At 41.4% G+C, this 16,499-nt stretch overlaps 4 protein-coding genes across 4 annotated transcripts; 1 reads left to right on the plus strand and 3 right to left on the minus strand.

Moving 5' to 3' along the window:
* Window positions 1-5,122: 5,122 nt before the first annotated feature.
* Window positions 5,123-5,780, minus strand: LOC111345498 (cytochrome P450 1A2). Its single transcript, XM_088730370.1, has 2 exons — window positions 5,439-5,780; window positions 5,123-5,245 (listed from the first exon to the last, which is right to left on the minus strand). The coding sequence occupies exons 1-2, from the start codon at window positions 5,778-5,780 to the stop codon at window positions 5,123-5,125; spliced, it is 465 nt and encodes a 154-aa protein (XP_088586496.1).
* Window positions 5,781-6,315: 535 nt separating this feature from the next.
* Window positions 6,316-10,333, minus strand: LOC111345495 (steroid 17-alpha-hydroxylase/17,20 lyase). The gene is made up of 3 exons (XM_022952781.2): window positions 10,184-10,333; window positions 8,539-8,725; window positions 6,316-8,044 (listed from the first exon to the last, which is right to left on the minus strand). The coding sequence occupies exon 3, from the start codon at window positions 8,022-8,024 to the stop codon at window positions 6,525-6,527; it is 1,500 nt and encodes a 499-aa protein (XP_022808516.2). The 5' UTR covers window positions 8,025-8,044; window positions 8,539-8,725; window positions 10,184-10,333; the 3' UTR covers window positions 6,316-6,524.
* A 156-nt stretch (window positions 10,334-10,489) lies between these two features.
* LOC111345494 (steroid 17-alpha-hydroxylase/17,20 lyase) lies at window positions 10,490-14,704 on the plus strand. The gene is made up of 2 exons (XM_022952780.2): window positions 10,490-10,783; window positions 11,815-14,704. Exon 2 carries the CDS (start codon window positions 11,822-11,824, stop codon window positions 13,331-13,333), a length of 1,512 nt encoding a protein of 503 aa, XP_022808515.1. The 5' UTR covers window positions 10,490-10,783; window positions 11,815-11,821; the 3' UTR covers window positions 13,334-14,704.
* Window positions 13,403-15,850, minus strand: LOC111345504 (uncharacterized). Its single transcript, XM_022952790.2, has one exon. The coding sequence runs from the start codon at window positions 15,793-15,795 to the stop codon at window positions 14,374-14,376; it is 1,422 nt and encodes a 473-aa protein (XP_022808525.2). The 5' UTR covers window positions 15,796-15,850; the 3' UTR covers window positions 13,403-14,373.
* Window positions 15,851-16,499: the final 649 nt, after the last annotated feature.

Here is a 16,499-nt window from a genome sequence, read left to right on the forward strand (position 1 = left end):
TGATGCACCGATCGCACTTATGCAAGACATTTCTGTAAGGAAAACTTTGCTTTACATCGCCCTGGAATAATTGTGAGCTGTTTGTCGTTTTCTGCTGTCGTTCGTTGCTTATGGTTACGAGCCAGATACAACAAAAGGAGAGAACTCAACAGCATATCAAGTGTAAATGTCGAACTACTAGGATAGCAGCGGGAAAAATCGTGTCGAGGTCGGAATTCTATAGTTACACTCACTAACTCACTCACTCGCTCATCTCGACAACATATGTGGCTTCGCCTTCTATGGGAGACAGTCGCCAAAAATTAAAAAAAAAAAAGATGTAAGGAAATCGAATTCCAAAGAGATGTCATAAATATAAGCAAATCTATCCTGTGAAATATAGCTTGCGGGTAGGCACTCATTGTTAGCACCTCGTTTGCGTGAAACGCGAACTGTAACGTTAGCCACGTGACCTTGTTTTTTCCCGCCATTTTCCACGTTTGCCGGTTGCCCATGCCCAGCTTTGCCGTTTCTACGTGAAAGTAACCTGTCTCGCGTTTGCAGAGACTGGTAAGATTTTCTTCAATTTTTCTCTCACAAAGTGGAAGTTAATCTATTGCTGGAAAAAAGGGCACCAAAACTATTCCTTGTAAGTCATACAAGAGCGCCTTCAAATCAACCATGACGTGAGCTCGAAAGAAGCCAAAGCAGTAAGGTTCGCGCTATTTTACGTGAAACGCGCGGGAAATAACAAGCTGACTATTAGCGCTGCAGGACGCGCGTTTTAACGCCCGCGGGAATATTTAAGACAAGTGGAGGCGAGGTTTTACCGCTGGTCAGACAGTACAACGTCTTTTGTAGACCTCTCACCGGCTCGCGTTACTCAAGGTTTCATTCTCGTCCCGAAGCGCTTATATTAAGGAGCTTAAGCAACCACGACGACGAACGGAGGACGACGACCGGAAGTAGCAAGAACGTCACTGCGTAAGCGCGAACCAAGAATTCCGTCGTCGTCTTGTCGTGGACGACTTGAGAAGGACCTGTTTCACGTCGTCGTGAACTTTTGAACTTCAAAGCAGTTTTTCTCATCAAGAGGTGCGGGTTTATTGTCAGTTTTTAGACAGTCTATGGCCGGTTGGAGTTTGTATTCGCTTCTTCGTTTGATTTAAACCACCCTGTTCAATTTTCTAAACAAATAAAATTCGAAAACCCACCAACTCATATTCCTTCCTCCGCACAACAGATGTCAAGTCAAGCGGTAAAAGCGACCACGTAAGGTTTAAATTTATTTGAGTATATTTTATGAAAGAGTGCTGTTTATCATTTTTATGGAATGAAAAGTTTTAAATGGCAGTGTAATACACCTCTCAGTTCGGTCAAAAGCTGTGTATGGAACTGCCGGATTATTGCTACTTAAAAATTTTGCGTGTTGCTGTTCTTCAATCGAGACGCTTTAAACAACAAAGAATTCTTCAGATCGGTGTGTTAACATGAGCTTGAATACCTGCCAGGTTTTCCGAATCTATTTTCAAAATGTTTGATATAGATTTACAGCCATAAAAATTATTTCGAGAAAATCACACGGGAAAAAATAGTATTCTTAGGTGAAGCGCGACGCCTGCTATCTGTGCCGATCGCTAGCTAGTATTAAATTGACAGACTTACGTCGTTTGCTCGCCAAAGGAAGGAGCATCAAAGGTAGAACATAGTCTAAAGCATGTTGAAAATCAGACAAACCTAGTGCAAAATAGGTTTGTTTATATCAGCAACACTTAGAACTGAATTTAAATCTCAAATAACTTGCGTAAAATTTAATATTTTAAACTTTTGCGATGCGTAAATTATTGTAAATGAAGCTAAAGCTTAATAATTCCTTGGACTGTTGATGTTCAAGAATTGAATAACCTACTCTCGAACTTTCGATATATATGCGGAAATTTGATCCATGAGTGAGAAGAAGAAGGTTTTGGACGTCTATGAACGATGTCATTTCTTAAACTGACGAAGCGAGAATAAACAAGATTTCAGACGTCGTCGTCCTTGAGCAACTTCACACTGCTTAGTTTCATTTTCCCGCTAAAAACGACGTCCTCGTTCCAGACCCTCCGCAATTACTTAACGTCGTCGTCGTCGTCGTCGTCTCTTTCGTCGTGGTTGCCTAAGCTCCCTAATAAGAGCTGCTCACGAACTACGTAAAAACTTCTCGGCAGGGAATGGAACGAAAAAAGAGCGCCAGAAGACAGTGAAACTGATTTAGGACCGCGAAGAGAGCCGTGAGGAAGAGAGGTTTATTTTGAAGTAACTCATGAAAAACAAAAATAATACAAACTAAAATAAGTTGTTGCCTTCCAGTGCTTCCAATCTATTTTTAATGAAATAGTCAACGAATATTTAAAGCGTAGTCTGACGTCGTGATTCGATAATAAATTTTTCAAGATAAATTCAAACTATAACAAGAGCGTTTGGAAATGACGTGGAATGAAATGAAGGTGCACGCATGAGTAATATCGAAACATGCTACGTAAATTTAAATTGTTGTTTGCTTCTTACAAATTGTAACACGTTTCATTTTAAATTATATTTTATGCTTGTGTCTTTTTAGCATTTGAACGAAGATACACCACTCTTTATATTTACCTCGTTTTACCCCCTTCCCCCAAAAACAATACTTGTTGATTCTATAAAATTTTAGCCAACATTTAATGAGGGAGGAGGGGGGATCTTGTTAAGGACTTAGAAAAGGGACTGGTAGAAAAGGGAGTGTTATTTTGCAAAAAAATAGACCTCTTCGAACATGGTGTGTCGACTAGTTTTTGACACTAATTGCAGCTAAGTAGCGGGGTTCTAAGGATGCCGGTGACGTCGAGAAATTTTACTCTTGTGGTCAATAACACAGGAATCTTATCATTCAGGTTTGCCATGAAGCACGAATCCGGCGAAAATCTAGCTACTTAGCATAGGTCTATTCTTACCGAAAGAAAACGAGACCACTGAAGCACATAGAAGAATAGCCGTATAAACACAGCAGTCAAACGTTGGGCATGCGCGCGGGGATCAATTTGGCCGCCCGCGCGTCAATTTCCCGCGAAAAATTTCAAAGGCAAACATAAGAGACAAACGAAAGATAATCGAAACGTTCATAGAAATCTGTCAGAGGAAACAAAAGTGGGGAAAAGTTATACTCGAGATGTATTTCTCACAATGCTTATTATTCAAGTACGAGTACCCTATTGATTTACCACTCTGTTTTGAGTGGGGGTGAAAGGATTTTTTGCGCTATGATATTCAGGTGGCTCGTACCGGTTTTCATCTTTTTGATGGTTTGTAACTTTGAAAATATACAACAGAAAGACTGACCAAGGCCAGTTGAAAACTTTTACGGGGTTGAATTACATAATCATAGGTTATCCAAAAATAAGTGTCATTTCGTCACTAGCAGTTTCCATGGCAACGCTTTCATAGGCTTATTCAGACGCATTTTTTAGCTTGTGGCTTAAATAATTCGAAAACTAACGCGGTGACCTGATTTTTTTTCAGTGATTGCTTTTGGCACTTGAAAAGGAAAATGCGCAAAGACTTTTAAAAAATTCTACGAAGCGGAATTTCAGAAAATCTACAAAAAGGGCAATTTTCACACATCGCAAATTTCCTTCCGTAGAATTTTCTAGTTTTTTTTCTGATGATTCCTTTCGACGTTATTATCATATTGGAACAATAAAAAGAAGGGGTCACCGGACTTGTTTTCATGCAATAGCTTTCGTGAGTTTAGCAATTTCCACGCGCGTTCTCGCACATTTAAAAGTCTGAATTCCAGAAGATCGACATTCGCTCAAGATCTGTTTTAGCTACCACTGACAATTGCGTGTGCTCGCGCCAGCACCTACGATCTGATGTTTTAAAAATCCTACACATGAATTCTGGCTATATCATACCATTTTCCTTGAAGTTTCAAAGTCTTCTTCTACTTCAGGTAGATTATCCTTCACTTGAGTTCTTCTTTTTTCGCGTCGCAAGATTTCATATCGGTTGAATACTTCTTTTAAATGTGAAGTGAAGCAACCTTTACTTCTCCGAAAATCGTCTTCATTATCTTAGTTTCTATCTCCTGCATTCACAATGACCGCTAAACAAATCAAATACAAGCTCTTAGGTAAACTTCTCACAAAAGTAGAAAAAAATTCCACGCGCCGCCATCTTTGTTTTGAATTTTGATCTTTTGATCTCGCGCTTCTTTCGTACGTTTCTCTCGCGCGCGTCACGCAAGAGTGACCTGTTCCCCGCGCGAGGAAACTGGTACGAGCCACCTTAAGTGTTTTTAATTTTCGTGGCCCGAGAAAACACGAAACTAAAACCCAGTGAACTGTGAATTTTTTGCTTTTCGCGATACTTGAATCTTAGATATGTCTATCCCATTTTTCGCGTTGCTTTATTTCAAAATTTTTGTGTACCTGATATGTGTGCAGGACTACCTTTGACTTAATGGCTTGTGTGGTTCTCATTGTATAAGATTTGCCACAATACCTTGCCTCGATGAGTGAAAAAGTTGAAAACTGAATTGGGAAAGCGGTGAGTCTTTACCTAAGCTGAATTTGATGAGTTCCTTTTGCAAGTCGACTGTCCTCCGCGGGAAACACTGCGCAACGTAGTAGACGAGACTTAGACTGGTCTGTGTCATCACATGATATCCACACCTTCTAAATAATGCAACGAAATCACATATAACTCTAGCTGAAAGTCGCTCTTTCGACTGTCGCACACACACACTTTATATTTCCAGTACGTTGTCACACAGATTTGCAAAAAGGTTAATTTACGAGAAACAGGCATAAACTCGCTGAGATACTTTTAAGCCACGCGGGATTTGAATAAACTCGCATTTAATCGTCATCCAAACTGAAATCAGGCTAAAACACAAGCAGATGTATTCTATGAACCGGCTCCCCGATGCACGCGATGGTGGATGGAGCAAAAAAGCGCGCAAAGAGGGAGAAGAGAGAGGTTTGGAGATGAAGAACACTGAGATGAGACCGTGCATACAGTTCTGCTCTTTATATCTCCAGGCCACTCAAGCATCACCATCTTAAAGAAATTTTCTTTGTAGTCACCTCACTTTCGTCCGTTTCTTCTCACTCAAAGTTTCTACCTAGTGCCTTTTGGTGAAACAAAGTTTGTCAGGCCTTGGTGTCAAATTTCCACGCGAAATGGATTCTGGTGGTGGCTCCAGATCTGGCAGAGCAGAGCCTGCGCGAAACTCTGGTCTGAACTCCTGGAGAAGGCCAGCTAGAAAAAGAAAAAACTCTATTCTAGCCAAGGACTGACCCACACATCCACGGGGACCGCCACCAAATGGAATGAAACTAAAGGTGGCTGGGCAAACGAAGTTTCCATCGTCGTCTAGGAACTGCATCGGGTCAAATGTGTTTTGGGTCGTGATGAATAGCTCTAAGGTCGACAATCACCTGAGAATTCTCTGGGATGTCGTACTTTCCAAGTGTTGTATCGCTTCGCGCCCGATGAGGGATGATAAAGTAGACAAATGAGCTATGACGCATGATCTCCATAGTGGTAGCCTCCAAATATGGTAAACTGCTTTTGTCCTGTAAGCGAAGCAGACGGTCAAAGCCAATGAAGTTATCAAGCTGCTGGTGTATCTTCACTTGGACATCTGGGAAGGACGCCAAATAAAGAAGCGACCAAGTCAAAAACTTTGTGGTTGTATCTGTGCCAGCAACAGTGAGATCCGCCAGCGTTTCCATGATCAACTTTTCGTCTAGCATGCCTCTCACACTGGAATCTTCCATTTCTGCCTCTTGCTTTGCCCTAATAAGGGCATCTGTGATGTCCCGGATGGTGCCCTCTTCGTACGTTGAAGCAGAACGACTGTTAAATCCACTCTCCACTCATCGAGGAAATGCGATCGATCCCAAAGATGACATCAGCCTAATGGTTTTAAACGTGATTTGCGCAGTTATTTATGGAGAAAATTATGCGCTTGAAGACGAAGAATTCCAGCGAATTATTAAGTATCACGATCACTTCATCTGTCTTTTCAAAGGTTTTAATATTCTTGAAATACTTCCATGGCTGCGTTTTTCCCAATTGACGAGGGACGAATCTATAGAGGGGCAAAAGAGTTAAGAGACGCAGTCTTAGTTACCAAGTACATTGTACTGCGAACGCAAAAAGAAGTTTGAGGAAAGTGCGAACAGACTAGACGAAAATATCCAGGATCTGACCGATGCGTTCTTAAAAGCTTTCTACGAAGCACAAGAAGAAGATAGAAAAGTTTCACAGGTATTGACGGAAGACCACCTGGTAATGATAACGAATGACATGTTCATAAAAAACTAACGACTTTTATTAAACTCGATTATTGAATATCCCTAAGAACTAATCTCTGTAAATATCAAACAACTTGGGAAAAAAATACATTTCCACAACTCCACCCCCCCCCCTGACATTTTGCGTGCAGTTAGACACTCAAGGGAATTTGCATAAAATACAGAGTTTTCAATGGATTGATTAAATTGACCCAAAGTTGCGTTTCATTGTCTCTCAGTCACAGACAATTTATAGGGACTGGCTGTCAAGACTGCGCGTGGTATGGGGTCCACTGGCGGTTCCAAATCTGGCTGGGAGGAGTCTGGAGGAAACTCAAATTTAAAACGCTGAAGAAGGCCAGCTAGAAATAAAAAAGACTCTATCCTAGCCAAGGACTGACCCACACAACCGCGAGGACCGCCACCAAATGGGATGAAACTGAAAGTGGCTGGACAAATGAAGTTACCTTCCTCGTTCAAGAACCGCGTTGGGTCAAATGCGTCTGGTTCCTTCCAATGCTTCGGATCGTGATGAATAGCTCTGAGATCGACAAACACTAGGGAATTTTCGGGGATGTCGTGATTCCCGAGGGTTGTGTTGCTTCGCACTCGATGAGGGACGCTCACGTTGGTAAAAGAGCTATGACGTATGATCTCCGAGATGGTGGCCTCCAAATATGGCAAACTGCTTCTATCCTGGAAGCAAGGCAGACGGTCGCGGCCTATGACGTCATCAAGCTGCTGATGTATCTTCGTTTGGATATCTGGGTAGGATGCCAAATAAAGAAGTGACCAAGTTAAAAACTCTGTGGTTGTATCTGTCCCAGCGACAGCGAGATCTCCCAGCGTTTCCATAATCAAATTTTCATTCAACATACCCCTCACTCTGGAATCTTCCATTTCCGCCTGGTGCTTTGCCGTAATAAGGGCATCTGTGATGTCCCGGATGACACCCTCTTTATACGTGTGTTTATGCTCTTGGACAAAAGGCCAGAGAAGTTTCTCTTTCAGGTCGTAGCAACTTTTGAGGCGCTTGTGAATGCTCAGCGGAAGATATTTCATGAATGGAAATACTTCAAGCAACGCACCAGTTCCAAGGAGACGCATACATTCTTCGTTCAACCTTTGGAATTCTTCCAGATGCTCGTCCTCGGTCGAGAAGTGCGTGTCAAAAAGGCACGAGAATATCACATTTGTCACTCCGAGAGCGAGACGTTTCTTTGGATAGAAAGGGAAACCTTGTAACTCTCTGAAATAACCGCACATCTCACACACCTCACGCTGAACTTTTTCCTCCAAGTTTTGAACGCCACTTCCGAACATTCGAAGAGCTGAATGGGTGATCTTTCTTAGTAGCTTCCAGCGCGGTCCATAGTCACCGAAAACGATGGCTCCTCCTTTGGGCTGTAGAGCTTCATAGATAAACAGTTTCGGCCTTCCTGCGAAGATGTTTCCTTTCCGAATAAGGGCATCCCATGCCAACTCAATATCAGTAACAACAAATATCTTTTGCCCCATCACTGTCATCATGTAGATCTCGCCATATTGTCTCGCGAACTTTCGCATGGTCACGTGGTTAAATTTTGCCATGTCTAGAAGGTTGCCGATTAGAGGTAACTGGCGCGGTCCTGGCGGATAGCGGTACTTTCGCTCTGACCAGCGGCGCACCACAAAAAGATACACCACAGTGGAAATGGCGACGAGAATCAATGCTTCCCAATACATTGGCTATAGGGCTAGCTCAGCTGAAATTGAAATATTTTCACTTTACCATCTAATGTGATTATTGGGGTTCCTCCCCAATAATAGGCTAATGGAGATTTGTCGCTGGATGGGGTCGCATTTTCACGACTGGATTGACTACAATGAGGATGCAATGAGTAAGTAAAACGAGTTTCACATTTTTGGGATTTTGGGGGAAAAAAAATCCTAGTAGGTGGGGATTTCAAATTGGGAAGATCTGCCGTTAAAAAGTTGTTACCATGTCACCAAAATAAACTGACTGATTGGCTACGGTATTAGCTATAATGGGGGAGGGGGGGTGGCTCTGGGAGGCCAGTGGTATATAACCAGCAAAAGAGATAGTCAAAAACTGCTTGTGGTAAAAGTACAATTTTTACAGCATTCAAAAGAACTAGAGGTTGTATAATAACGCAGCTCACATATTTATGAGCATCCTGTTCCACGTCCACAGGAGAAAGATGATTCAAGAATATATTGTCTAACCAATATTCCTCACCTCGCAGTTGAAGAGAAGAGTCTCGTGTAAACAGAATTGTGTCGTCTGCTTGCTGACGTTTACTCAATCAGTTTCCGAGTTACTACCTCAAGGCGCAGAGTTCAGGGTTTCGACATCCAAGTTCTACTCACATACATACAATGGTAGCTTGCTCCACGTGATCATGGGGACATACGTGACTTCCTTTCTAGTAAACAATGAAATTGAAACCTGGGCATAACTTGATGTAGCATTCACAAATCCATGTCCTGTGGAACCACAGGCATCCCAAGCTCACGCTTCGTGAAACTGCGCAAAAATTACCACCTATTTCTTCTTGAAAGCGACAAATTTTCCGAACTTTTATTGTGGTAATAGTAGTAGTCAGTGGTCGCGTAATTTCTTCACAAGGAAAAAAACAACACTTCTTATTTTACAAAGTAAAAGGTTTAAAAGTAGTAAAAAAAAAAAGAAACAAATTGTGAAAAATTTAGAAACAGTTATGAACTTACATGCCTCTTAGTATTTAAAAATTAGACGATTAACATAAGAATCTTTTAAAACGGTCTGTATCTAACAAATGGTAAACACCACAGCGTACACTATTGAGTTATGGATGCACTTGGGAGGTTGCTAAGCACGAAAGAAGCGTAAGAGTCGCTCGAGGCGATAGCCGAGAGCGACTCTAGCTTCTTAAGTGCTTAGCAAACCTCCCAAGTGCATCCATAACTCAATAGTGTACGCTGTGGTGTTTACCATTTGTTTTATAACATAACATTGATACATTGTAGCTAAAGAGTTCCCTTTTATTTAACAAATCTTACGTGACCAGAAAAAAACAAGCGCGCGCGGAAAAATAGTCTTTGCATTTGCTCACGTCAGCAGCGTACACCCATGGGCAAATGGGGGACGCTAAATTGACCAATCAGAGCGCGCGCTTTACTTTGGTTATGTCATAATAACTTTTGGGGAACGGCATGATTTGTTCCTAAAATTATTATTCGTTTCATTTTGCATTAAAGCTCGGCGCTCTGTGCTTATTTGGAAATGTGTAACTTAGAGGCTTGTTGCGAGCTTCCGAACACGAAATTTAACAATATTCCGTGTCCGGCAGTCGAAAGTTTTCCTCAATGTTCGGGCTTACTGCACAATTAGGCTCGAATAATACTATGCTGGGCATAGCTGTTTTTGTTTAGGTTGCTGTAAATTCACGGGTATGCTTACTGCCTTCACAAATACGGATCGAGGTACAATTCTTTCATTTACCGCAAGCTTCCGGACACGAATTAAAAAAATACTCTGTGTCCGGCAGTCGAAAGTACTCCTCAATTTTAGGTTTTTCTTCTCGATGAGCTCAAAACATGATGCTGTTATTGTTTACGTTGATAATACATTCACGATTGCCGCTTATGTTTTTCACAAATGTAAATGGTAATTGCTTTTTACTCGATCGGTTCGAATCATTCCATCCTAAGCAATTGATTTATCGTTACCACTGAACTATACAAGATTTGCGATTATCGCTATTTCGCTGTTCGTGTAAAAAAAAAAAGGGACAAATTTCGTCCCGGGCGTATATTTGACCTTGTTGTAGATTTTTAGAGCGTGATTTGGTAGCAAATGCTAAATAATGCAACAATTATCGAACAACTTTTCTCACGCTTACCTTTCACGAAGCTGAATTGGAAACGAAAAGTCTCGATTTGGGCCGATTTCTCCTTAGTCTGGGATGATTGCGTAGTAGCATGCGAGGTACGAGGAAATAATTAGATATTTTTGTTTTACATTGCATTTATCGATCACGCGTTGGTCATGTCGCACGCACTAAAAGGATGCATAAATAATTACTCTTTTGCCCCTTTGACCTCACAGCGCAAACAAGTTACGATAAGAACGCGCAATGAATTGCACCCCTCCCCCCCCCACATATTAAGTGGTTGCCGTGTGATAACAATGGGCCAATCAACAGTTGACCTGTATACTTAGTTGCTAAGCCTTTAATTTTGGAGTGAGGCTGCTGGTGACGTTGTTGTGATAGAGATCAGTATCTAATGAATTACATTTGAAAACGTTTGTATAATAACAAGGTCACCCTTAGCCTCACTCCTGTTCAAAGGCTCGGCAACCCAGCACGCCTCTGCAATGAATATTGTTGAGCGTAACACAACACTAATTAGGGTTGCGGCTGCGTGACTGAACACTAACTTACGTAATGATCTATACCATACACGGCCGAGGAAACCTACCGATTTGGAAAGAGCCAAAGGTGAGTTATATATTCTTTTCTTTAAATGTGATATCTCTGCTCAGAATTACTGCAAAGGTTATTGACTAACAACGAGAGAGAACAATTAACTGTTTCCATGCCCTCTAGGGTGACAAAGATCAATCAGCTATGAACTCAAAATACGTTCATAGCCGCTTAGCGATGTGAATATTTTTTTATGACCCGGAGGTTGAACGTTTCCTCTATAACCTTTAGAAAAAATAGATACAAGCCGTTGAAAGAAATAATGGATATTTGAACACAGTGCTACTGAGAGAAGGTATGAGGTTCAGTGCTGTTTTGGATTTTCATCTCTACGTACTAGTGAATAATGATCGCGTGTCGTTGCTGAAACAGATGAGGCGTTTTAAAGATCAAGCTGGGTAACTCTACGCGAAAGTGGTGCAAAATAGAAACAACTTGTGATGCTAAAGCAAACCGAAAAGGGCCTTTGATCTCATGAATGAACCTATTTTATTTATTATTGCGAATTGATACTAAAATTACAGCAAATATTGTGAGCGTGAGTTGTTAGAGCCGAAATTCTATTCATTGATTCGAGTGGAACGGTTTACGTCATTAGTAACTTGAATTGGTTGCCAGGGAAAAGTGCTCCAATCAGAGCCGAAGAGGGCGCTGGAGGTGTCAAGATCAAGATCCCTTGTCGATCTACGAAATGAAGCGTTTGTCATTCAGAGCGAGTCTCGAAGTTATTGATCGTCTTGTCCTCACGAAAGTTTGGCCCTTGTACAGATCATCACATATTGCACTGCAGAAGAAACCCTCTGTTACCTAACTGAATGAGTGAAAAAGATAAAACGATAAAATCTTGTGTTAAAAGAAAAGAACGAGAATATCTGCAAATGAAGAAAAGGCTAACGCAGATTATAGAAAAAAAAGTCAGGTCCTACGCGAGAGTTTGAACCAATGCATACTCAGTCTGTTGTATGCAGGTCCCAAAAACGTTCACTTTATACTCAACTTAGATCTTTATTCATTATTGTTTTTTATTGTTCTCATTTGTCTTGCAGTTGCAACATGATCTTGGAAGCCACTATCTTCATTTCTCTCTTCACACTGGGATGGTGGTTGTTTCTTGCCCCTACAACGCCCAAAAATCTCCCTCCGGGTCCTCGTCCGTACCCTGTGATAGGCAATTTGACTCAGTTGGTAGGAAAACCGATTCACTTGGCCGTGACTGACCTCGCAAAGGAATATGGGAACATCTTCACGCTGTACTTACCGGGTGGTCAGCAGTGTATCCTAATCAATTCCATTGACTTGGCTCGCGAGGCCTTGCTAGTTAAGAAAGATGATTTCGCTGGGAGGCCCCGGACATTCATTGGAGATTACCTTACACGAGAGGCTAAAGACATTTTCTTTGCGGATTTCTCAAAGACCATGATTTTGCAACGGAAACTGGTTCACTCTGCTCTACGCATGTACGGAAGTGGTCTCAAACAGTTGGAGGAAAGGATCTGCGGTGAAGCAGAACGACTGTTAGATCGACTCTCCGCTCATCAAGGAAATGCGATCGATCCCAGGGATGACATCAGTCTAATGGTTTTAAATGTGATTTGCGCAGTTACTTATGGAGAAAGTTATGCGCTCGAAGACGAAGAATTCCAGCGAATTATAAAGTATAACGATCACTTCATCCGCCTTTTCAAAGGTTTTAATATTCTCGAAATGCTTCCATGGCTGCGTTTTTTCCCAATTGAAGAGGGACGAATCCTTAGAGAGGCAAAAGAGTTAAGAGACGCAGTCTTAGATACCAAGTACTACGAACACAAAAAGAAGTTTGATGAAAGTGCGAACAGAAAAGACATAAATATCCAAGATCTGACCGATGCGCTCTTAAAAGCTTTCTACGAAGCACAAGAAGAAGACGGAGTTTCACAGGTATTGACGGAAGACCACCTGGTAATGATAATGAATGACGTATTCAACGCTGGCATTCAGTCCACTATCGCAACGTTGCTGTGGTTACTAGCTTACATGGTTAATTACCCTGATATCCAATCGCGCGTCCATGTAGAATTGGATGATATCATTGGTCGTGATAGAAAACCGCGACTCGAAGATCGAGGTCGTCTTCCTTATTTGGAGAGTACCGTGGCAGAAGTGCTGCGAATCGCAACCCCTACCCCTTTATCGATCCCTCACAAATCAACACGGGAAAGTTCCCTGGGGGGATATAACATCCCCAAGGATACAATGATGATGACGAATCTGTGGGCGATTCATCACGATCCAAAGGAATGGGAAGATCCGGATGTGTTCAAGCCTGAACGGTTTCTTGATGCGGGAGGTAACTCCTCAGTTTCAGGCCCCGAGGGTTATCGAAGTTACTTGCCATTCAGTGCCGGAAGAAGAGTGTGTTTAGGCGAGTCGCTGGCCAAGATAGAGCTGTTTCTAGTAGCTTCTAGGCTTCTGCACCAGTTCAAGTTCGAGCCAGCACCAGGGGCACCGCTTCCCGAACTTTCTGGTATCGTGGGGGTTGTGCTTGTTCCGAGTTCTTACAAAATCTGCATAAAGAACAGACACTAACTGCATGTTGCATGTTATAGTACGTACCTTGCTTGTAGTACGGCAAGACCAAATTTCGTGTAGCGTGGGTCATTATGCAAGAACTGTTATTTTTTTTTTTTACTAGACCTTAAAAGTCACTTTTAACAGAAAGACTTAGCATTACGCTAATTAGATGTTTACTTTTAGTACATGGAGTAATAAATTAACCTTTTAAACCCTGACATAAGTATGCCTATTCTCTAAACATGCAGTTCTCCCTACATCTCATATGATAATGACGTAGAGCCTTTGTATAGCAATCAAGTGCTTCTTTTTCTGGCGATAAGTATATCTTATTAGACGTTTTGTTGTGTCGTATCGCTGAGTATTTTTACGAGTTGTGCCGTATTTTGAAGAGCCCGTAGGGCGAGTCAAAATACAAATAACGAGTAAAAATACTCAGCGATACTACACAACAAAACGTCTAATAAGTTATTTATTATCCAACACGCCAAACTGTTATTTCAATGCGGGCGAATTTCGCGGATATTTATTCACGGGGAGTGCGTGACAGAAGTATGCAAAGCGGAACGGATTTGGCGCGTTGTTGTGTTACTGTTTCCATTTTCTTCATTAAATGAAGAAATTTTCTGGTCGTCTAGCTGCTTTTCTTCGTTCGATTCATCTAATGAACTTGGATCTATATTTGCCAGCCATTCTGACTCTTCGTAGTCGGAAATATGATTCAAATTGTCCACCATTTGTTTTGTTTTTTTTCGTAACTACAATCCAATTCTTCGCTTGCGCGATGCGAGAAAACCTGTTCTACCGGTACTCTACAATAGGCGAGTACAAATACCGCGTGATATTTGTACTCGTCTATGGCGTTATTTGTACTCGTCTAGGTGTAGTTGGATAATAATCTCCTTTATTCATAACGATAACGTTTGAATCCGCAGGGACATTGAAAGAATAGAATTGGATGCCTGTCACAGCTCTTCTGATGCTTGAGTACTGTGCAAACAAAGGTATTTAAATCCACCGGGTTAAAATAAAGTAAGATACTCCTCTTGGTAAACTTATACTGAACACAGTGCTATGTCTAAGTAGAGAGCATTCAGAACACACTTGACGAATATGAGTGTTCCAAAGATGAAACTCGAAATATAAAAAGCTTGGAAAAGAGTATGTCTCGTGGCAGATTCGTCAATAATTACGAGAAGTTCGTTGTAAGCTCCTCCAGATTGCTTGGCTAAGGGTAAAATATACTCTCTGATATCTTGAATGTAACTGATATACTCCTTTTTATTTTGAGAAAGATCATCCAGGAGGTCTTGGGCGTGATTAAGCTCTGATTTCGACAGGTCACGCAACAAGTTCCAATGACTAATAAAGTAATGAGACATAAAATGTTTGTCGTAAGCTTCCCTCACTTTGTTTATCATAAGTTCAAACAAGGCGCCTAAGCGGGGATCAGCGAGGTTATGGTAACCGAAGCCAGTATCTGTTTCGGCAAGCCAAAGGAATATTGTCTTCAAATAGTACGACGCTAAAATCTTCTTGTTTCCCAGCCTTGGTTTCAGGTGTTTCTTGTAAGCATACCTCAACATGATGTAACAGAGTTTTAAAGCGTGTTTGTCACTGTGATACTGGAGCAATGTTTTCTCTGCTTTAGAGAATGAAAACCTCCAATCTAAATGGGAATTTTCAGAGGAGCCTGATGGCTTGTATACCAAATGACACCCACCTCTGGCAATTTTTTGTATCGTACCAGTACTTAGAAGCCGGAAGTCTCTGCTTTCTCGATTCAACCATTCTACTGCACTTCGAGGCCAACCAGAGAAACTCAAAGCGACAGCAATGTCCATGACTCTCATGTAGCCATACCTTCGTGCATTTATTTCTTTTGCTCTCAATGTTATAGCCGGTTCATTCTGTACAACGTCGAAGTCGCCATCATTAAAATTCTCTTGCGTGACTCGGAGGAAATGACTGTAAATTGCACTCGCACTTACAAATTGCTGATTCGCTTTCTTCAGAATTTGAAGCAAGTTTGATCCAGAGTTTTTCATCCGTTGTAATAATTCGTCGATTTGCACCCAAACAAACCCCACAGGGGTACGGCTAACGTCAATGTCGTCTTCGTGAACACTTAGAATCGTTGGTGAAACCATGATATCAATGTCTTGTTCCCTTCCTGTCACATCAACTGAGAAGAAGCCATAACCTTCCATAACACTACCACATTTCTCGATCGAGTACAAATCGTCATCTTTTCCCATCACCGACGGGAGTAAATCGAAATCTTCTCGGTAAAGATTCGTCGCCAGTTGCTTTTGAATGAATTCATCGACTTTAGAAGTCTTTCTGAGGCGGCTGTTCAATGGATGTTCTGTAAATCGTTTGCACACGAGTAACGCGATAAAGATGCATGCTCCGCTGAACACAGACACATTTAAAATGTCAGTAAAGCTCAGGCGACGAACAAGTGTCCCATCCATGTCGAAGTTATTGATATAATTTTCTCTTGTCGAGGACCACTGTCAGAAGGTTTCACGTACAACTCTGAATGTTATAAACCCATAGGGGCCTGGGCCTCATATATTCCGCGTTTAATGGTTAATGCAGGCTCAAACCAACACCGATAGTCGATTGAATCAAAGGGAAGTCTTCCTTGTATTTTCAAAAATTTCATCGCAATTTTGGATTATTCTTTTCGTGAGGCAATTGATTTTGTACAACTGCGCGTAGAAACTAACAGCTTCTCCGATTTTTCACTTGAATATGGCTTGTTCCGGCTATCCTGCCAACAGTTTATGAATATTACTTCAATTATGAAGATTAATTCTTTCGTTTTTGTTGAGCGTGTGAGGTAGTCAGCGATGCTGAGACTCTCCGCCAGCTGAGATCTCTTGATGTAGTTCACCAATTAAAATATAAATGCTGTTTTCAAATTATAACAGGCCACTTAGTTTACCAAAAAGCGCAGAAAACGACGATTAATGTCGGGCGGAAAAATTATTTTATAGACCGTTAGTCACACGGATTTCCTAAGCAACAAAAAGAAGATTTAATTTTTTAAAAGATGATAATGTTGACTTATACACTAAAAGATCTCAGCGAGAAATTGTTAAAGAACCCAGGAAGTATATATCTCCTGGAAAAATATATTTTAGCCAACATATCGCCCTAATATACGCTGTAA

The sequence above is a fragment of the Stylophora pistillata genome, chromosome 8 (assembly GCF_964205215.1).
Source record: "Stylophora pistillata chromosome 8, jaStyPist1.2, whole genome shotgun sequence".
NCBI classification, from domain to species: domain Eukaryota; kingdom Metazoa; phylum Cnidaria; class Anthozoa; order Scleractinia; family Pocilloporidae; genus Stylophora; species Stylophora pistillata.